The 20,975-nt window shown below is 34.3% G+C and overlaps 4 protein-coding genes across 5 annotated transcripts in view; 1 reads left to right on the top strand and 3 right to left on the bottom strand.

The window, feature by feature from the left end:
• The window catches only part of Gnpat (dihydroxyacetone phosphate acyltransferase), a 66,177-nt gene extending 64,496 nt beyond the window's left edge, over positions 1–1,681 (bottom strand). Inside the window, exon 1 of one of the 2 annotated variants that reach the window (XM_067789993.1) lies at positions 1,495–1,681. The gene's annotated coding sequence lies outside the window, so the exon portion shown is untranslated. The remainder of the gene's footprint in view (positions 1–1,494) is intronic. The other variant, XM_067789985.1, reaches the window with a different exon arrangement.
• Positions 1,682–1,759: 78 nt separating this feature from the next.
• Positions 1,760–4,739, top strand: mTerf5 (mitochondrial transcription termination factor 5). The gene is made up of 4 exons (XM_067790045.1): positions 1,760–2,160; positions 2,224–3,202; positions 3,274–3,498; positions 3,573–4,739. Exons 1-4 carry the CDS (start codon positions 1,875–1,877, stop codon positions 3,886–3,888), a joined length of 1,806 nt encoding a protein of 601 aa, XP_067646146.1. The 5' UTR covers positions 1,760–1,874; the 3' UTR covers positions 3,889–4,739.
• Positions 4,671–6,900, bottom strand: LOC137253325 (tRNA (cytidine(32)-2'-O)-methyltransferase-like). Its single transcript, XM_067790058.1, has 3 exons — positions 6,285–6,900; positions 5,567–6,222; positions 4,671–5,112 (listed from the first exon to the last, which is right to left on the bottom strand). The coding sequence occupies exons 1-3, from the start codon at positions 6,403–6,405 to the stop codon at positions 4,930–4,932; spliced, it is 960 nt and encodes a 319-aa protein (XP_067646159.1). The 5' UTR covers positions 6,406–6,900; the 3' UTR covers positions 4,671–4,929.
• Positions 6,901–8,703: 1,803 nt separating this feature from the next.
• LOC137253255 (tRNA (cytidine(32)-2'-O)-methyltransferase-like) lies at positions 8,704–19,326 on the bottom strand. The gene is made up of 5 exons (XM_067789855.1): positions 18,634–19,326; positions 18,240–18,571; position 18,136; positions 9,407–9,729; positions 8,704–8,952 (listed from the first exon to the last, which is right to left on the bottom strand). Exons 1-5 carry the CDS (start codon positions 18,752–18,754, stop codon positions 8,770–8,772), a joined length of 960 nt encoding a protein of 319 aa, XP_067645956.1. The 5' UTR covers positions 18,755–19,326; the 3' UTR covers positions 8,704–8,769.
• Positions 19,327–20,975: the final 1,649 nt, after the last annotated feature.

Genomic DNA, 20,975 nt, shown 5'->3' with positions numbered 1-20,975 from the left:
ATATGAATCCCAAAGACTACAAGCTCATTAGCTTAACATCATTTTTGGTCAAAACATTTGAGAAGCTCATAGATGTGTACATGAAGTCCAACATGGATGAACCAAAGGCAAGTTGGTAGACACTAAACTGCATAAAAATACTGTAGGCTCATGACGGGTATTCTGCCTGGACACTGCCTTCTGCCGTTGTTGTTGTCGTTGTAGTGCTTCGGCCCACCCAATAGGTGCGACCGATCACAAATTGTCATCAATATCCTCTAACGGGAATCCAAGGAAACTTGCCTTGTGCCGTCACGTGTTGTGAAGGGAGGCCTAGCTTTTGATATCAGATGAAGTGCGGAATGGAGGAGAAACGATCGAGCACGTTTTGTACTCGTGCCTTGCGCTGGACAGGCTAAGTTTCCACCTATTAGGAGTGATACAGCTATCAAACCCAGAAGCAGGAAGTGGCATAGGTCCTAGAAATCTTGTATATGCAAAGCGGGCGAATTTTTTTGCTAACATAGGTCCTGGTTTTTAACAAACAAACTTCTGGTAATACTGTGGCTCCTCACGGACCAGTCAGTTCAATCTAGCTTAACCTACCCGAATGCATATTTTTTAAGTAGTATGCTCCTTATAAAATCTGGTGAGTATCTACTATGTATTCATATACTAATTTAATTTATTTATTTACGATCTTGAAGATCTATATAATTTAATAAGGTACAAAGTATTTTTAATGTTTACATTAATGTGTATTCAGCTTATGATTAATATCTTACAGATTGGATACATAAAACATATTAAGGCAGAGATTAAAAGAGAAAAATATATACATAAGTACATATTCAGGCCTTTGAGGGTTTATTAAAAACACTAGAGGCGTAGAAAAACGAATTGAATTGGTAGATAAGAAATGAATATAGATAAAAAGGATACACTCAGCGTAAGCATCTGTGTTGCACATTCTCAAGGATAGCTGGTCAGTCGAAAGAGCAAGCAATGTGTCATACCCAAACATATGCAACTACCCAGTTCTCCAAGGGACTGTGCAAATTGAAGAGGACAGTAATAACATTGAAAATTGTGATCAAAATATTAAAGGTAGGTAGGGTTACTTTGTGCTTTTAGAAGCGCATAGCAGATATGATTGACAATCGAAGATAGTATTGAGTTCTGAATTTAAGAGTAACGGTTAAACAATACTGTTTACAAAATCTTATCCACTTCATGGTTTAAGGTTTTAATATTTTGGCAGTAGGCAAACAAATTTCCTGCGGCTATCGGGCGGACCAATTTCATATTCGGTAAAGGACTGTCCATACCCGTTACAGTTATTTGGCGGGTAAAATATCTAAAGTGGCCATAGGAAAACGTTCGCAACACAGTGGCCAAATGTACCCAAGCGGGCATATCGTTATCCCCCTGAAGCGTTACTGGAAACGTTTTGTCAATATTTCTGCCTGCTTAATACTCATAAGTGAAGCTCAAAATATAGGTATTTATACGTACTTACAATATTCTAATGATTTCGAACTTAGGTGCAGTCTAGTCCCCGCTTAGTTCATGGTTGATGATATTCACAATTACACTTTCTTTTGTTTGTAAAAAAGCAAGGCGAATTCAGTACCAGGTGGTGTTATCCCAACAGCTCATGGCTTCTTCTCCATAATTTTCCATCAAGGCGAATTCAGTAGAGGTGGTGTTATCTCAACAGCTGATTGCTTCTTCTTGATAATTTTCAATTCAAAGCCTTGTACAACAATATACCATTTTTTATTTACTTCACCTCGTTATTCCACCATGATTTAACAGCTGTTTTCGTTAAATATTTTGTTTTCGATAATAAAATAGAAAATTTGGTGTAAAAAAATTCAGATTTTTTGTACATAATGCTTTTAAACAGTAAACCACGTTTAAGGCAAGTCATAAGGCCACTCAATGCAATATTGTATAGGAGATATACCGCTATGGAAACGCCAAAAACGATGGAAGTGAAGAATATGAAAATCCCACCGGAACCTGCCACGGTAATGGATATGCCGGTTGAGGAGCCAATAAAACGAAAAAGGATTCGGATAATTGAAAAGATTGTCAAAACACCATCAGAACGTCCGGCGATACTGGATGTGCCGATTGAAGAGCCCATTAATGCACATATTTTAACTAATCAAATTGGTAAGCAGTAACTAAAAAGTATTTATTTACATATGTATATCTATGTGCAAGATTCTATTAAAGGCTCAACTCATCACCATTGGTCGAACGCACTAGAAAAATATCCGAAATTGAGTAAGATAAAACGAAAGGACATACTCAATTCATGTAAAGCATTGAAGAAACTAAATTTCGATGTTGAGTCTATACTTTCAAAGCCATTAATATTATACCAAAACGCACTTACAATTCAAAATCGCTACGAAGTACTTACTGAATGTGGGTTTGATCCTATCACATTGATGCTTCTAACAAAATACGTAAGAGTTATGAATAACACTGTAACTAAATTGAAATCCTTTGGATATATTCCATTCGAAACGAATATGTTGGAGAATTTATGTAAATGCTTTACCGACGTTGAGTTATACGCAAAACGTTTCGGTGAATTGAATGATGATATGTTAATCAGGCAATTGCGCGAATATGTACTCAATGCCTACCTTCGTCAACGTTTGAATATGAATGATGATGAAATTAAAAAATTATGGACTGTTTATACTCGAATTCGCCATCGCAGCTTCAAGTCCGTTGAGGCAGTTATACAATTACTTCTTGGTGAATTGCAATTTCCAAAAGAACGTATTATAAAAAATGCATACTTACTGTATGCTGATGTCGATAACATACGTCGCATAATTCAAGAAATTCCAAGTATAAACGGTCAAGATATACGTGATATTGTCTATCGGCGACCAAAAATTGTGATGTCTTCTTGTGATGGGTTACTAAAGTCCCTGGAATATATCAAAGCGTATGGTATAAATGAATCAGCTATTACAAGATGTTTGGAAATACTTACACTTGGTCCTGATACAATATTAGATCGACTTAAAGATCTACTCGCTATAGAAGAATTCAAAGTTTTATCTACTAATCCGCGTATATTACGCTTAGTTCACTATCAAAATAAAGCACGTATTAGACTGGAATATTTGAATCATCTAAAAGTACGCTGTGCTTCATTACATATTTTATCAGGTGCCTCCGAAAAATTTGCAAAGTATGTTAACTACACTTTAATACTTTTATTTGATGGCTTCTTTCATTGTTTTTAAAACTTCTATTTTATAGGTTTGCGCATGACGGCACAGATCGCACAAAGGGTCGTGATGTGTTAGTCTTTTTGGAAAATGTTCTAGAGAAAGATCAACTACATTTACGATCTCTACTTTCAAGACATCCAAATTGGTGTCACATACCAGTGTTGCAAGTAAAGCAATGTTTGGAATTTTTGCGCTCCAAAAATTTTACACTCGCCTGCATATACAATAATATATATGTGCTATTATATCCTATGTATGAAAAACTATTTGTTAACTATGTTAAAATATTTCTTTTGATTAATGTATATTTTTATTATACTTTCGTAGAGAACGCATTGAAGAAAAGCTGAGGCAGCTGTATGAACCGGAATATCAAGAAGATTTACAACTGCCAATTGATAGCATATATAAATTGAAAAAAAGCGAAATATTAACGCTGATACTATATTTAATTGAATGTGAGTATCATTTTACTGGTGATGGAATTTGGACACAACAACAAATACATAGCGTTGAGAATTTTAATAATTTACTTCCCGATTTTCCGGAAAGTATAAATAAAGTATACAAGTATGGTGTAAAACCTAGCGTTTCAAGCAACTCTAAGGTAAAGAAGCCTTTTGCGTTCACCGTACAAAATTGATTTTATATCAGTTTTATTTATAAATGTTGATTCAATTGAGAGTATTGAATAGTTATCGCACAGAATTAAAAAAAAACGTAGTTCTTAAAGTTTGTTCAAAAGATTGAAATTTTTGGCATTATTTAATCTATTTCTTTTAACACTGAGAATTCAACAAGTTTGAAAGAGCCTGGTGCTTCAAAATTTTAAACGGTTCGTGGCATAATATCCTAAAGAAGTGTTACTATCGCAAGAAATAAATGGTCTATGTCAAGTGACAAAGTATCTTCAAGTTAGTCGGAAATTCTTGAAAATATGTGTTTTAGTTGTAAGCTTGAGAATAGTACTCTAAGATTCAAATCGAATTAAGAATTGGAATAGATTGGTTTATTATTCAACATTCTACTCTTTTTTGAAGTAAAATATCTTTTTTCAACTGGCCGTACTTGGAGGCTTCTGTAAAGCCATCTGAAGCAGGGTTAGCCCTCCGAGTAAGGCAATCAGAGATTTCCGCCAAGCTACAGTTCTGCACTAGAGTTGTTATGACTACCTCCGAACTATAGCTAATCTGATGGCCTGGTCACCTTTGTGCCAACCGCGCTTAAGTTTGTATTTAATTAATCAATCAGGTGCTATGACTGAACCAGTTCGAACGCGCTCAAAGATCACAAAAAATTGAATGGGGTTCCATTGAAATGACACAAATAAAAGTGTGTTCCAATGATGCCCAGCTCTGCCCTGCTTAAGACAAAGGGCCTTTGAATGGTAATGTTTTAGTCTTGATGATAGGAAACAACAAAATATGCGGTTAGACATAAACTTTAATTCAGATACTTTTAAAATAATTATCAATAAACATGTTTAAAAAATTATTACATTATGTTATCTTCGACAGATCGTAGTAGTCTTATTTTAAACGTTTTATGTCGATGTTCAAAGCTAAGCTATTGAAATTGATATTACTGTTATTAGGTAAGTAAGTATGAATGTAAATAAATGTAAAGACGATTCAAAACTCAATATATATAGTCATTTGAATCCAATTAGTTTATCGACACCTTTTTAATGCTCCTTATCCTCATTTGATTCTGAAGATTTAATCATTCCAGCGCCGTTTTCATGCTGAACAGTAATTGCACCGTGTTTAATAGAACAATTTTTAAGTTTATCTAGAATTTCTTTGTAAGCTGGAGAAATAGGTTGCTGCACTACTTCTCTGTAGGTGTACTCCGAGTTCTCATCGAGCTAAAGAAAAAAAGCAAAATTAGAAAAAAGAACCGTTCATGTGATTACAGAGATTTCTCTTAATTTACAGTGTTTTGCATAAGAAAGCTATTTGCCTTACTTAAACAGGTTAGCTACTCCTCTCGATAATGTTATTCCTATAATCTAGATTTACCGGATGAAGATGGTGAAACGTCACGGCGCGTATCACTGGCACAAGTGCGATCTGGATATTGTAATAGGTTAAACTTACCTATCCAGAATCAGCCCATGGCCTCACGCCCACCAAAAAAAATTAAATGTAGTTAAATTAGCCAGTACCTAAAAAATAATGCCCTAATAATGCATGTTTTATACCCTCCCCCCACACATTTTTATTCATTTCTTCGGAATTTTATTAGTGGAAAAAACGTTGCAAAAATATGCGAAGTTTTTACTATTATATTGTTCATCTTAAGCAAACATTTATACTTACGTTTAAGCTGTATGACATATCAGCATCGAATCCTCTTAAATCGCCGCACACCACAAACGGTATTAGTTTATGATTAATTTTCGAATCTGTCTCACTGACAATTATTTGCACATCATTGATCATAGGATTGATCATTTGTGGCACATATCCTTCAGGACAGCGATAATTTTGGCATACTACAAATGCTTCAATACTTGAATTACGCGAACTAGCAGGTTTAGCTATTGATACCTTTTCAAAGAATATACGCAACTGAGAATACAACAAATTAGTATCCTTGCCGCGAAAAATCTTGGCAACAAAATTTCCTCCAGTCATTAGCACATGAGTGGTTATACTTAATGCGGCCAGAAGCAATTGGCTTTGTATATACTCATCAATGTCGTGTAGTCCGGTGACATCTGGTGCACCATCACATATGACTAATTGCGCTTTCTGTAATTCTCCGCCAAAATGATCAATTATAGCTTGTGCTGTACTTAATTTTGTTATGTCACCTTGCAGCTGCGTAACACCAGGTAAAGGTGCCATTGCTTGCAAATCGACTGCAATAATTTTTACCTCTTCGTTGTCTGTACGATTTTCATAGAGACGTTTGGAAAGCACTTGAGTCCAACTACCGGGTGCAGCACACAAGTCCACGGCACGTGTAACATCTGCACGGTTAAAGATATTAGAGAATATGAACAAAGTTTATAAAATGGAATGTATTAAAAACCTTTCAATATGTGAAACTGTTCATCAATTTGGAGTAATTTGAAAGCGCTACGTGCTCTCCAACCTTCTTCCTTCGCTAAACGATAGTATATATCACGTTTATCTTTAGAGGTCTTGCCCATATTGCTTCAATGCCTCAAAACAATACAAACATAAATAAAGATTGGGTCAGTAATGGAATTATTTATTTATTGATATCTATTATTTCCACCAAATTCGTGCTCAAGAAACGTCATATAGAAAACAATCACAAATGCAAGGCTATTTCAGTGCCAGTTGTGTTATACCCTTCAAAAACGCGAGTACTCTATATATAATGAAAGGAATACTCATTTGGGAGTATAGGACTGCTCCATATCTAATCTGTATTCATACAAAAAATGTGCTCCAATTAACATTGCGATGTCCTAGGAGAGGAGTAGGTGATCCCACTCTCGCTTTGTTTGTGAGTATTCCATAGAGTACATACATGGGAGTACTTTCCAAAGTACTTTCACTGTAGTACTCCATGGAGGGGTTGGATTTTATATAAGGTGCCACGATTTTCAAACCTTTGCTGATTTGTAGGGGTAGAGGGGGTCCTAAAAATCACAAAATTATCATGCGCAACTCTAGGAAACTCTTAGTTTATGAAATATAAGCTTTTTAATTTCCAAATTTAGTAAAATTTCAACTTAAGTCCTGCACTTAAAATTCGGGTCACACATGTCGATAGTGGTATCCATTGTACAGGTTTACAAGTATGATATGTATGAGAGGGAAACAATTTCTTTCCCTTTCTAACACACGGCAGTTTGACACTTCGGTCAGTGTCAAACTAGCGTGGAACCCAGTGGAACATGAGTTTTGACACTGAACGAAGTGTCAAAATTACCGGGGTTGCTTCGTCGAAAGCGACACAGGGAAGCAAAAAAGGGATCGGAATATCAGATATGGGTTGCTGTGATGGTAAATTTTTTGAACGAATTTAGTAGGAAATTTTAAGTGCACCCATATGGGTCCTTCAGAAAACTATAAAAAAGTCTTCAATTAGGGTATCTGAGGACGCGTAGTTATTTCAGTATTAAGAATACAAACACGGGAGTTAAGTTTTTCTACCCGTTCAAAAGTTCTCCGCGAAAAACAGTTTGAAACCGAGGTCGACTGCAATAACCCGTCCAAAAAAGCGGAAAGAAAAATGAATAGACGCGTTTTGTCCTGTTGTCAATAGTCCGAAGAGAAAAAGTATTCGAATTATTGGAAGCGAGGCAAAAACGCGTCTATTAATACCTCCCCCGACGGTTTTGGTCGTGTTTTAGCAATCGTCCCCGTAAAAAAGTATCACAATTTGTTAATTAAAATTGTCCAAAATATATGGTTATTAAAGAGAGATGTAATTAAGTGCTCGTTTGAAAGTAAATAAGTATATTTATTTGTAATATAAGAAAAAAAAATTTTAAGCAGTTTTCGATAGCAGCTACTAAACTTTGTTTGGTCCTAAGAAGTACAACAGTGCCAAATAGCATCCACAAAAAAAACGAACAAGAACAAGCATTTTATCAGGTGAGCGTGGCTGTGTATGTGCGTGCTGCTACATATCCTACTTGGGTAATAGTCTAGTTGAGGGGTAGACTGCTAATACGCTACCAAAAATATCGAGAGAGGTGTCAAAAGACGCGTCTTGACATCAGTATTAATAATCCGAAGGCGGAAAATAAAAATATTAACGCGTTCAAAAGATATTAACGAAAAACCGAAAAAAGACCCGCGGGTACCTCCGAAACCGGGGGTCGGATCCATAGTATTTTTGCGCAGAACACCTTTCGGCGTTGGCGGCCTTCGGCCGCGCTTATAAAAAATAACCCTGGGCTACGCCATGCCACGTCCGGGTGTGTGGTTTAACTGTGGCTACCGCCACGGTGATGCACAATTTTTTTGGTGGGTACAAACACAACAACAACCACATGGAAATCGCCAACTTCAACTGCAAATATCTCCGGACAGAGATAAAATTTTTCTTTTCCGCCTTCAGATTATTGTTCTCGAGGTTAATACGCGTCTTTTGACACCTCTCTCAATATTTTTGGTAGCGTATTAGCAGTCGACCCCTCAACTAGACTATTACCCCTACTTGTAGACCTGTACAATGAGTGGTATCAAAAGACGCGTATTTGCGTCAAGATTCAGAATCCGAAATCAGAAACTACATTTTTTATCTCGTTTAAAAGTTATTCGCGGAAAATCCGTCGGTACTATTGTCGCTTTTTTCGTTGTTGCAATTAAACAAACGAAAACAAATGACGGTGGTGAATAGTGTTGCCAGCTCCGCAACAATATTTTTTTATCTTGGTAGAACATTATAAGGTGGTGGCACGTCGACATAAATGCAAACAAACATACACTATTAATGTATTTTGTTTTTGTAAAACATTTTTAAATAAATGTAAAGACGATTCAAAACTCAATATATATAGTCATTTGAATCCAATTAGTTTATCGACACCTTTTTAATGCTCCTTATCCTCATTTGATTCTGAAGATTTAATCATTCCAGCGCCGTTTTCATGCTGAACAGTAATTGCACCGTGTTTAATAGAACAATTTTTAAGTTTATCTAGAATTTCTTTGTAAGCTGGAGAAATAGGTTGCTGCACTACTTCTCTGTAGGTGTACTCCGAGTTCTCATCGAGCTAAAGAAAAAAAGCAAAATTAGAAAAAAGAACCGTTCATGTGATTACAGAGATTTCTCTTAATTTACAGTGTTTTGCATAAGAAAGCTATTTGCCTTACTTAAACAGGTTAGCTACTCCTCTCGATAATGTTATTCCTATAATCTAGATTTACCGGATGAAGATGGTGAAACGTCACGGCGCGTATCACTGGCACAAGTGCGATCTGGATATTGTAATAGGTTAAACTTACCTATCCAGAATCAGCCCATGGCCTCACGCCCACCAAAAAAAATTAAGTGTAGTTAAATTAGCCAGTACCTAAAAAATAATGCCCTAATAATGCATGTTTTATACCCTCCCCCCACACATTTTTATTCATTTCTTCGGAATTTTATTAGTGGAAAAAACGTTGCAAAAATATGCGAAGTTTTTACTATTATATTGTTCATCTTAAGCAAACATTTATACTTACGTTTAAGCTGTATGACATATCAGCATCGAATCCTCTTAAATCGCCGCACACCACAAACGGTATTAGTTTATGATTAATTTTCGAATCTGTCTCACTGACAATTATTTGCACATCATTGATCATAGGATTGATCATTTGTGGCACATATCCTTCAGGACAGCGATAATTTTGGCATACTACAAATGCTTCAATACTTGAATTACGCGAACTAGCAGGTTTAGCTATTGATACCTTTTCAAAGAATATACGCAACTGAGAATACAACAAATTAGTATCCTTGCCGCGAAAAATCTTGGCAACAAAATTTCCTCCAGTCATTAGCACTGTAAGATGACCATCGTGGTCATCTTTATTCTTGCGTCGTAGTTGACGCAGGTTATCGCCCAAACGCTTTAACGCAACTTAAGTAAGGCACACAATACTAATTGCGTAGACTTCTCGCACATACACTGCTTCTAATACCAAAACAAGAAACTGATGAACTTTACTCTTTAAATATATTCTTTTGAAATTTTATTTGTTGAATATAAAAATGTTCACAAACTTAGAAAATTTAATATATATGTATTTATATATATATATGTGAGCTGCTGAAAACTTTGCTTCTTGACGAGTTGAATGCGCGAAATTAATTGGCGTCATTCAAAGTGACGTTTATGAAGGTAACCCTCATGGTGAGTGATTGGTGTGGTCAAAAAATTGACGTGGTTAATATTTAATGATTGATGTTATGGGCACTCAACACTTATCATAAGGGTTGCCTTACATCATCCCCCTTTGGAAAAGAAGAATTGGCCAAATTCTTCTGTCCCAAACGTGATGTATTTTATCTTAATAAAAGTTTAAGACTGTTAAACTAAATTTAAATCTACATCTATGTTTAGATCTAAATTAAAAATGAAATTCTAAAGTCTAATTCTAAAGTAGGACTTAAATTTAATTTTTATAATTAAAAACAATTTTTTTGTTTTTTAATTCTACTGTATGAATTAAGTTCTTAATTTTTAATGATTGTTTAAATTTATTTGATTTCATTGTCTTTTTTTCAGGTTTGGAAGAAAAACATTTTATTCCTAATTTAACAATAGAGATTAACTTTAAATAATCTTGAATTTAAAATTTAATTTAATTAATTTTTCTTATTCTATTTTTATGTACTATTTTTTTCTTTTTCGTTTCGTCATCAATTAACGTGACGTTTACGCCGTCAATACCTATTACGGTATACGGACCAATATAGATACTACTATGCTTGTCGCGGGGTTCTTTTTCAAGCAATACCTTGTCAAATACCTTGACAGATATTGGTTGTGAACTTTTGTTATATCCGGTTTGATTTTTTAATTTGTGTTCTGTAACTGTTTTATTCGCTAATTCGTGAGTTTTTTGAAAACGAAATTTAACTTCTTTCGAATAGTTTGCTATGTTATAAATCGGGTCTATTTTATCGGTTTGCAGTTCTTTTGGTAAATTAGCTGCTTTGCCAAAGACTAATTCATATGGTGAGAATTTATTATCGAATACTGTGTTTGTTGTTGTGTTGTGAAGAAAAGTAAAATATTTCAAGTAAACATCCCAGTCGGAAAAATTGGGATTTAGAAAAGATCTTAAATATTCATTGAAAACTCTGTGATTTCGCTCTACTGTGCCAAGAGTTTCATGATGGTACGCTGTGGAAAATTTATGTTCTATTTTTAATAGTTTTGTTAACTCTGAAAAAATTTCATTTTTGTATTCGGTACCTAAATCAGTTTTAATCGTCTTCATAATGCCATATATTAGTATGAAATTTTCAAAAATAGCTGATGCGACCGTTTTTGCACTTTTGTCAGGTATCGCAATCGTTACTAAGTATTTGCTGAGATCGCATATAATGGTGACAGCGAACTTGTTACCATTATCGGATTGAGGTAGAGGTCCTATAGTGTCAATGACAACAATGTCGAATGGCTTACATGGTGTTTCGGTTAGGACTAAATTTTCTTTTGTTTTTGGCTTAACCTTATTCAAAAGACATTTTTCGCAGTTTTTAACAAATTTCGCTATATCGCGCGTCATGCCTTTCCAATAATATTTGGTTCTGAGTTTTGCATAAACTTTTTTGCTACCGAAATGTCCTCCTAAAATTGGGTCGGTATGGTAAGTTGTTATTAATTGTTGTTTTTTGTCTTCGTCTGTCACAGTTTCTACGGGTTCGGTTAGGACGATTTCTAAATGTTTTAAAATTTTATTCCCAGTGGTTTTCAGATCTGATATCGAAAAATATTTAAAAAGATTATCATTTTTTTGCAATTCAATTATATTAATATTGCGCTTGCCAGCTTCTTTTTGTAGCTTCAAAAGTAATTCATCTAAATGTATTATTTTGTTAGCACACGCAACCTTAATTAACTCAATCTTTTTGTGTTTTAAATGCGCATTTAATTCAAAATTCGTAATTTTACCACTTTTATCATAATTTATTTGTGATTTTACTCTGGGTATTTTCTTTGAAAATTTGTTTGAAAAATTATCATAAACTTGTAATTTTATGTTTTCTTTTACTTTTTCTTCTTTGAGTATTTCTTGTTGCATTAATTGTTCTTGTTTTGTCTGTGATCTTGTCTGTACTGCTAAAATTGATGTTCCTGAATTTTTTATTTCTTCTATTGTGATGCGAGAGAGTGCATCTGCTCCTACGTTCGTTTTACCTTTTATGTATTCAATAGTGAAGTTGTACTCTGCCAGTTCAAGTCTGATACGTGAAAGTTTTGAAGAGGGATCTTTCATATTGAACAAGTAAACTAATGGACGATGATCGGACTTGACTGTAAAGTGTGTGCCATATATGTATGGTCTGAACTGTTTTATTGCAAAAAATATAGCTAAAAGCTCTAACTCAATTATTGATTTCTTTTGTTCTGAATTATTAAATGATTTGGACGCGAAACAAATTGGTAAGTCAATGCCATCTTTATTTTGACTTAAAATGGCACCACAACCAATTTTTGAAGCGTCGACAGTAATTATAAATTCCTTTTTGAAGTCTGGGTATTGGAGAATTTGAGGAGAAATTAAAGATTTTCGAAGTTTTTCAAATGCTATATCACATGATTGATCCCATTTAAATTCCACTCTTTTCCTGCTAAGTTTATTTAAAGGTGCTGCTATGGAAGCAAAATTTGGTATAAACCTTCTGTAATAATTGGCGAATGCCACGAATCGTCTTACTGCATCTTTATCGCAAGGTTTCGGATATTTTTTTATTGCTATTATTTTGGAATCGTCTGGAAGTAGACCTTTTGACGAACATTTGTGTCCTAGGAAAGTGACTTCTGAACGCATGAAGTTGCATTTTTCGGGATTGAGACGCAAATTAAATTTTTTGCATGTTTGAAAGACTTGTTCTAAATTTTTAAGATGGTGAGCTTCGCTGCACCCAATGACTATAAGATCATCAACATATAAAAAGGCTTGGTTTGGAGAAATTCCTGAAAAGGCAATTGACATCATTCTTGAGAATGAATTCGGAGCTACGTTTAAACCAAATGGTAAAACTTTCCATCGAAAAGCACCGCGATCAGTGCTGAATGAAGTGATGTCTCTAGAATCTTTATTTAATGGGATTTGGTGAAAACCTGAATACAGATCCAATGTAGAAAAATATTTGGCTCTGCCTAGATTATCAAGAATATCGTCTATTCGTGCAAGTGGGAATTTGTCTGCTATCAATTTTTTGTTTACGGCTCTAAAGTCAACACACATCCTGTAGGATTTCTGTCCATTTGGGTTTTTCTTTGGCACAAGTATCAATGGACTATTATAGTTGGAATAGCTGTGTTCTATAAGATCGTTTTGCAATAAATTATCAACTTGTTTATTAATTTCCTCTCTCTGACAATATGGTAAACGGTAGTTTTTTATGTAAACAGGATTTGTATCTGTCAATCGTAATTTCTGTTCATAAAAGTTGTTAAGTGTCATACGATCGGTCTTTAGTGCAAAAATATCATCATATTTTAGACATAAATCGAGAAGTTTTGGTTTGGCATAGTTTGGCATTTGTTTTTCTAAAATTGATTTTAATTCCTCTGACCTTTTCGAATCTTTTGAAAGATCATTGATTTTATACACGTTATAGTTGGTGATTTCATCCGTAACTATGTTACAATTTCTTACGTATTTTACCTCGTCAGTGACGTTTAATACCTTTATTATCGGATTGTTGGTGTCAACAATACACTTTGCGGTGAACACACCACTACAAATTTCCTGTGCGTCTATGAAAACTGGATGTTTAGATTTTTTCAGCTTAAATAAGCGATAAACTTCGCATCTAGGAGGAATTATCAATGTATTATCGGTTGTATTATGTAAAATTGAAATTTTATGAATATTTTTGCCAATGCCAATAGTTATGCTCTCGTTTGCATAGTCTATGATGCAATTGTATTTTTTCAAAAAGTCTTTGCCTAAAATACCATCTGACGGTATATTGAATTTGTCATCTACTACATTTAAAGTATGTGGAATTGAAAAATTTGAATAAAAAAGTTCTGTTTTAATGGTACCCAATGTTGAAACTGTATCTGTCGTAACACCCGTTATATTTATAATATTGTTGTTATTTATAGAAACATTTTGTTTTAAACTTGAAAGTTTTATAATTGATATGTCAGCCTGTGTATCTACTAAGAAAGTGCATGTTTTAAAAGAGTCATTGCAATTCAGTTCGATAAAATCTGAGTAGTTCAGGTTTAAACAATAAATTGATTTATTTTGAAAAACGTTATTTAATTCAGATTCTGGTCCCCCAGTGTTCGCTCCTGAGGGCCGTTGGCGTTTAAAGTGCGTACACTAGCGTTATTTGTAGTATTTGAACGTCGATTGTTGTTGTTACTGTTGTTATTGCTGTTGTTTCTGTTTACGGGCCTGCTATTGTTATTTCGAAAATTACCATTATTTCGCGAGCCATAATTATTGTTGTTATTATGCCTATAATTGCTATTGTTGTTTCTGTTAAAATTGTTGTTGTACCTCGAAAAGTTGTTCCTATTATATTGATTTGACCTGAAGTTACCTCGAAAACTATTATTTTGCCTGTTATAACGTGATCTAAACGCTAGTACCTGCCTTTCACTTGTTTGGTTATTTTGTTCTACGATCATTTTCGCAACTACATCCTTAGAGTCAGTAAACGTAGTTGACGCTAAAATTGATTTTACTAGGTCTGAGCGAGTGTTAAGCCGACAAACGTTGACGGTTTGTTCGACTGCCATTTCGTGCGCTTTTTCCTGAGTCATTCCTTCTATAACTAATGATCGTTCTAAAGCATCGGAGAGTTCCTCAACACGTTTAGCGAATTCAGTATGATTATTATTAAAAACTTTTAACGATGCAATTTTTCCTGCAACAACTTTTGAGTTGTCAGGTTTTATTCTACTTTTTAATGCATCTTTTATTTGTTGAATTGTTGTTACTTCATTTGGAATTGCCTCACGCGCTTTCCCTTCTAACTTGGATTTTATAAACGAAATGAAAGTATTTGTCAAATTTTCTTCCATCAAATCTTCTATCAAAACTATTTTATCTATAAAGGATGCAAGTGAAAGCGGATCGCCGCTGTAGTTTTCTCTAATTATGGATGCACACATAGTAATAAAAGTTTTCTTTTGCTCTGAAGTCGCCATTGTTGGTTGTTCTTCGCTAATTGTGTCTAAATTATTATTGTGGAGTGAATTGGAAAATCCAGGGAAATCCTCAAGAAAAGATACGTGACTTTTTTTAATAATACTAGCTTTGTAAGCTGAAGTTGTCGATGCGTCAGATAATTCTTCCTCAGTGTCAAAATCAGAACTTGATTCGCTTTCTTGTATTAATTCAGAAAGATCTTTGGGTATTTTTATATTGCAGTTAATTCTAGAAAAACATTTAGTGAGTTGTTCTCTGCACTTTGACAAACTTTCGATTATTGAACTAGGTTTATCTCGATTTTCAAAATATGAGTTTACTTGTATTATTATTTGGTTATAGCTTTTAATTAAAGCATCTTCATATTCTATTGATTTTTTCGCTGAGATAGATCGGTTATTTAAAACTCGTTTAGTAACTTTAGTGAAATTAGAGCGTAAATTTTTGAAATTGGAATCAAAATCTGACATTTGACAACTGACATCTGAAAACTTTATTACATTTATTGAAAATGTTTACCTCCGTGGCAGAAAAAAAATGTTTCATAAAAAAAAATTCGGAAAAATGTTAAAACTAACGCTGTAGGCACTGTTTATATAAGAATGAATTTGAAACTATTCATTCGCTCAGTAATTGTGGTTTGTAATTTAAAAAAAAATTTTTTTTTTTTTTTAAAAATCAGAGAATATTCGAAATATTCAAAATCGATGAGTTAATTGGTAAATGGTAAAGATTCGCATATTCAAAAGGCACTGTATTTAAGACTTATTTTGTAAATGCAAGTGAATGTTGAAATATTTTAACCGCACTGTATTCGTTTAATAATGCAAAGAGAAAAAACTGTTGGGATATTTGAAAGACACTGTATATAATACACAGTTTGAAAAGAGTCGCAAATGTAAGATATGTTGAAATATTTGGAATACACTGTATTCGTGTGATGCTTCGAAGGAATTGTTAACTATTTGAATGGCACTGTATTTGTTGCAAAAAAAAATATGTAAATGTTTAGACATCTATGATGCTTAATTTCCGAAGAAATAATTGGAAAAAGAGAAAAGTAAGCTTTCACCGATAAAATAAATTTTCACCATTACCCTGATTGACTGTAACCCGTCTATGTTGATATTTAAAGTCAATGAGAATTTTTCAAAATTGATTAGGTTTGAATAACTATCGCAAAATTTTGGCGAAAAGATTTGATATTTTTGGTATTATACATATAAAATTGATGTATAATTTGCGTTCCAAAAAATGTTTTAAAAAAAATGTATGAATTTGAAAAAAATATTTTTTCGATTGTATTTATTACGAAGCAATGTTCGCATTTAAAATAAAAAATTCCAGTTCCATATTAATGTTCGAAAAAGAAAGAATATAGTAATATATGCGTGATAATATGCATGTGATGGCCGTATATTTGAAATTATATTTAATGTGCATTCGAATTTTTGGCGATATTTAAATGTTTATATGTTTATATTTCAATATAATTGTTTTATGTATGTAAGTAATTTGAAAAATTCAATTTCTTAATTTAATTAGTTTAACATGTTATTGTCTTTAAAGTAGAAAAAGTATGTTGCTACATGCGTAGTAAACAAATGTTTAAGAAAAGTATGTTTATAATCAAAAGTGTCAAATTGTGTTGCTACATGCGTAGTAAACAAATGTTTAAGAAAAGTATGTTTATAATCAAAAGTGTCAAATAGTGTTGCTACATGCGAAGGCTACATGTGTATTACGAAAAATTGTTGCTAAGTTTATAGTATACATGTATATATATTGAGAAAGCCAAACTACCTACGTATGTACAAAGTTAAAATTTTATATACGTATATATTATGGTACTGTACCACCTTTTTTCTGCTTTGCTTGCTGCCTTTGGTTGTATACTGCTGAAATTTGTTGTTGTTGGTGTTGTCTTCCGTTGCTGCCGTTACCCACTGATGCTTTTTCTGCTTCTTTGCCTCTCATTCTTGCTTCTGTCTTTTAGCTTCTTTTGCTTTGTCGAATTTTTGTGGATGAGTAAATGGCTTGGGGTTATATTTAACCGCTATTAACGGTGCTCTGTAAAGGCGTCACAGGTGGTTGTGTTTTTAATATCACCGTTATGGCATGGTACAGCCGATTAAAAATTAAATTTTTGTTCATATATACATATGTATATGTATGTATGTTCCAGCCCATCACAACTTTCTAACACTTCTTTATATTTTCAAAAGTGTATATATGTATATTTTCTTTTATATGTGTTTTAAATGTAAATTTTTGGGTAAAAGTCCACTTTTCGTTGTAGTTTTGGTTTTTTTTTTTGAAATTTTATAATTTTTGTAGTTTTTCTTTTGATATATATATTTGTTTGTACTTTTTAGAAATTTTGTAATTTTTGTAGTGTTTGAAATTTTAAGATGATTTTTTTTTTTGTAGTCTTTTTGTAATTTATAATGTTTTTGTAGTCTTTTTATGATTCTATGCTACTTCATGTAATTTTTGCAAAGTTTTTCTTTGTCTTTTATATTATTTTACGTATTTTTGCATTAGCACAACCACCACGCACTTTTTTCGTCCATAACCCCACGCACATATATATATATTTTTTTTAAAACCTTAAATTGATTTTGTACTGCAGGGAATTTTCTTCTTCCCCGGCGCCAGTTTTTGCCGCAGGCATGGCCACGGTCGCCATGTAAGACGACCATCGTCACGGTCGCCATGTAAGATGACCATCGTGGTCATCTTTATTCTTGCGTCGTAGTTGACGCAGGTTATCGCCCAAACGCTTTAACGCAACTTAAGTAAGGCACACAATACTAATTGCGTAGACTTCTCGCACATACACTGCTTCTAATACCAAAACAAGAAACTGATGAACTTTACTCTTTAAATATATTCTTTTGAAATTTTATTTGTTGAATATAAAAATGTTCACAAACTTAGAAAATTTAATATATATGTATTTATATATATATATGTGAGCTGCTGAAAACTTTGCTTCTTGACGAGTTGAATGCGCGAAATTAATTGGCGTCATTCAAAGTGACGTTTATGAAGGTAACCCTCATGGTGAGTGATTGGTGTGGTCAAAAAATTGACGTGGTTAATATTTAATGATTGATGTTATGGTCACTCAACACTTATCATAAGGGTTGCCTTACAGCACATGAGTGGTTATACTTAATGCGGCCAGAAGCAATTGGCTTTGTATATACTCATCAATGTCGTGTAGTCCGGTGACATCTGGTGCACCATCACATATGACTAATTGCGCTTTCTGTAATTCTCCGCCAAAATGATCAATTATAGCTTGTGCTGTACTTAATTTTGTTATGTCACCTTGCAGCTGCGTAACACCAGGTAAAGGTGCCATTGCTTGCAAATCGACTGCAATAATTTTTACCTCTTCGTTGTCTGTACGATTTTCATAGAGACGTTTGGAAAGCACTTGAGTCCAACTACCGGGTGCAGCACACAAGTCCACGGCACGTGTAACATCTGCACGGTTAAAGATATTAGAGAATATGAACAAAGTTTATAAAATGGAATGTATTAAAAACCTTTCAATATGTGAAACTGTTCATCAATTTGGAGTAATTTGAAAGCGCTACGTGCTCTCCAACCTTCTTCCTTCGCTAAACGATAGTATATATCACGTTTATCTTTAGAGGTCTTGCCCATATTGCTTCAATGCCTCAAAACAATACAAACATAAATAAAGATTGGGTCAGTAATGGAATTATTTATTTATTGATATCTATTATTTCCACCAAATTCGTGCTCAAGAAACGTCATATAGAAAACAATCACAAATGCAAGGCTATTTCAGTGCCAGTTGTGTTATACCCTTCAAAAACGCGAGTACTCTATATATAATGAAAGGAATACTCATTTGGGAGTATAGGACTGCTCCATATCTAATCTGTATTCATACAAAAAATGTGCTCCAATTAACATTGCGATGTCCTAGGAGAGGAGTAGGTGATCCCACTCTCGCTTTGTTTGTGAGTATTCCATAGAGTACATACATGGGAGTACTTTCCAAAGTACTTTCACTGTAGTACTCCATGGAGGGGTTGGATTTTATATAAGGTGCCACGATTTTCAAACCTTTGCTGATTTGTAGGGGTAGAGGGGGTCCTAAAAATCACAAAATTATCATGCGCAACTCTAGGAAACTCTTAGTTTATGAAATATAAGCTTTTTAATTTCCAAATTTAGTAAAATTTCAACTTAAGTCCTGCACTTAAAATTCGGGTCGCACATGTCGATAGTGGTATCCATTGTACAGGTTTACAAGTATGATATGTATGAGAGGGAAACAATTTCTTTCCCTTTCTAACACACGGCAGTTTGACACTTCGGTCAGTGTCAAACTAGCGTGGAACCCAGTGGAACATGAGTTTTGACACTGAACGAAGTGTCAAAATTACCGGGGTTGCTTCGTCGAAAGCGACACAGGGAAGCAAAAAAGGGATCGGAATATCAGATATGGGTTGCTGTGATGGTAAATTTTTTGAACGAATTTAGTAGGAAATTTTAAGTGCACCCATATGGGTCCTTCAGAAAACTATAAAAAAGTCTTCAATTAGGGTATCTGAGGACGCGTAGTTATTTCAGTATTAAGAATACAAACACGGGAGTTAAGTTTTTCTACCCGTTCAAAAGTTCTCCGCGAAAAACAGTTTGAAACCGAGGTCGACTGCAATAACCCGTCCAAAAAAGCGGAAAGAAAAATGAATAGACGCGTTTTGTCCTGTTGTCAATAGTCCGAAGAGAAAAAGTATTCGAATTATTGGAAGCGAGGCAAAAACGCGTCTATTAATACCTCCCCCGACGGTTTTGGTCGTGTTTTAGCAATCGTCCCCGTAAAAAAGTATCACAATTTGTTAATTAAAATTGTCCAAAATATATGGTTATTAAAGAGAGATGTAATTAAGTGCTCGTTTGAAAGTAAATAAGTATATTTATTTGTAATATAAGAAAAAAAAATTTTAAGCAGTTTTCGATAGCAGCTACTAAACTTTGTTTGGTCCTAAGAAGTACAACAGTGCCAAATAGCATCCACAAAAAAAACGAACAAGAACAAGCATTTTATCAGGTGAGCGTGGCTGTATATGTGCGTGCTGCTACATATCCTACTTGGGTAATAGTCTAGTTGAGGGGTAGACTGCTAATACGCTACCAAAAATATCGAGAGAGGTGTCAAAAGACGCGTCTTGACATCAGTATTAATAATCCGAAGGCGGAAAATAAAAATATTAACGCGTTCAAAAGATATTAACGAAAAACCGAAAAAAGACCCGCGGGTACCTCCGAAACCGGGGGTCGGATCCATAGTATTTTTGCGCAGAACACCTTTCGGCGTTGGCGGCCTTCGGCCGCGCTTATAAAAAATAACCCTGGGCTACGCCATGCCACGTCCGGGTGTGTGGTTTAACCGTGGCTACCGCCACGGTGATGCACAATTTTTTTGGTGGGTACAAACACAACAACAACCACATGGAAATCGCCAACTTCAACTGCAAATATCTCCGGACAGAGATAAAATTTTTCTTTTCTGCCTTCAGATTATTGTTCTCGAGGTTAATACGCGTCTTTTGACACCTCTCTCAATATTTTTGGTAGCGTATTAGCAGTCGACCCCTCAACTAGACTATTACCCCTACTTGTAGACCTGTACAATGAGTGGTATCAAAAGACGCGTATTTGCGTCAAGATTCAGAATCCGAAATCAGAAACTACATTTTTTATCTCGTTTAAAAGTTATTCGCGGAAAATCCGTCGGTACTATTGTCGCTTTTTTCGTTGTTGCAATTAAACAAACGAAAACAAATGACGGTGGTGAATAGTGTTGCCAGCTCCGCAACAATATTTTTTTATCTTGGTAGAACATTATAAG

The sequence above is a fragment of the Eurosta solidaginis genome, chromosome 1 (genome assembly GCF_040869045.1).
Source record: "Eurosta solidaginis isolate ZX-2024a chromosome 1, ASM4086904v1, whole genome shotgun sequence".
NCBI lineage: Eukaryota > Metazoa > Arthropoda > Insecta > Diptera > Tephritidae > Eurosta > Eurosta solidaginis.
This window is presented reverse-complemented; position numbering and strand designations above follow the sequence as displayed.

Excerpts from the sequence above, each read along its gene's own strand:
- mTerf5 (XM_067790045.1), top strand. The coding sequence starts at position 1,875 with ATGCTTTTAAACAGTAAACCACGTTTAAGGCAAGTCATAAGGCCACTC. Across the intron at positions 2,161-2,223 it reads TATTTTAACTAATCAAATTG|GCTCAACTCATCACCATTGG; the intron begins GTAAGCAGTAAC and ends ATTCTATTAAAG. Across the intron at positions 3,203-3,273 it reads GCCTCCGAAAAATTTGCAAA|GTTTGCGCATGACGGCACAG; the intron begins GTATGTTAACTA and ends TCTATTTTATAG.
- LOC137253325 (XM_067790058.1), bottom strand. The coding sequence starts at position 6,405 with ATGGGCAAGACCTCTAAAGATAAACGTGATATATACTATCGTTTAGCG. Across the intron at positions 6,223-6,284 it reads ACAGTTTCACATATTGAAAG|ATGTTACACGTGCCGTGGAC; the intron begins GTTTTTAATACA and ends TTAACCGTGCAG. Across the intron at positions 5,113-5,566 it reads ATATGTCATACAGCTTAAAC|CTCGATGAGAACTCGGAGTA; the intron begins GTAAGTATAAAT and ends TTTTTTCTTTAG.
- LOC137253255 (XM_067789855.1), bottom strand. The coding sequence starts at position 18,754 with ATGGGCAAGACCTCTAAAGATAAACGTGATATATACTATCGTTTAGCG. Across the intron at positions 18,572-18,633 it reads ACAGTTTCACATATTGAAAG|ATGTTACACGTGCCGTGGAC; the intron begins GTTTTTAATACA and ends TTAACCGTGCAG. Across the intron at positions 8,953-9,406 it reads ATATGTCATACAGCTTAAAC|CTCGATGAGAACTCGGAGTA; the intron begins GTAAGTATAAAT and ends TTTTTTCTTTAG.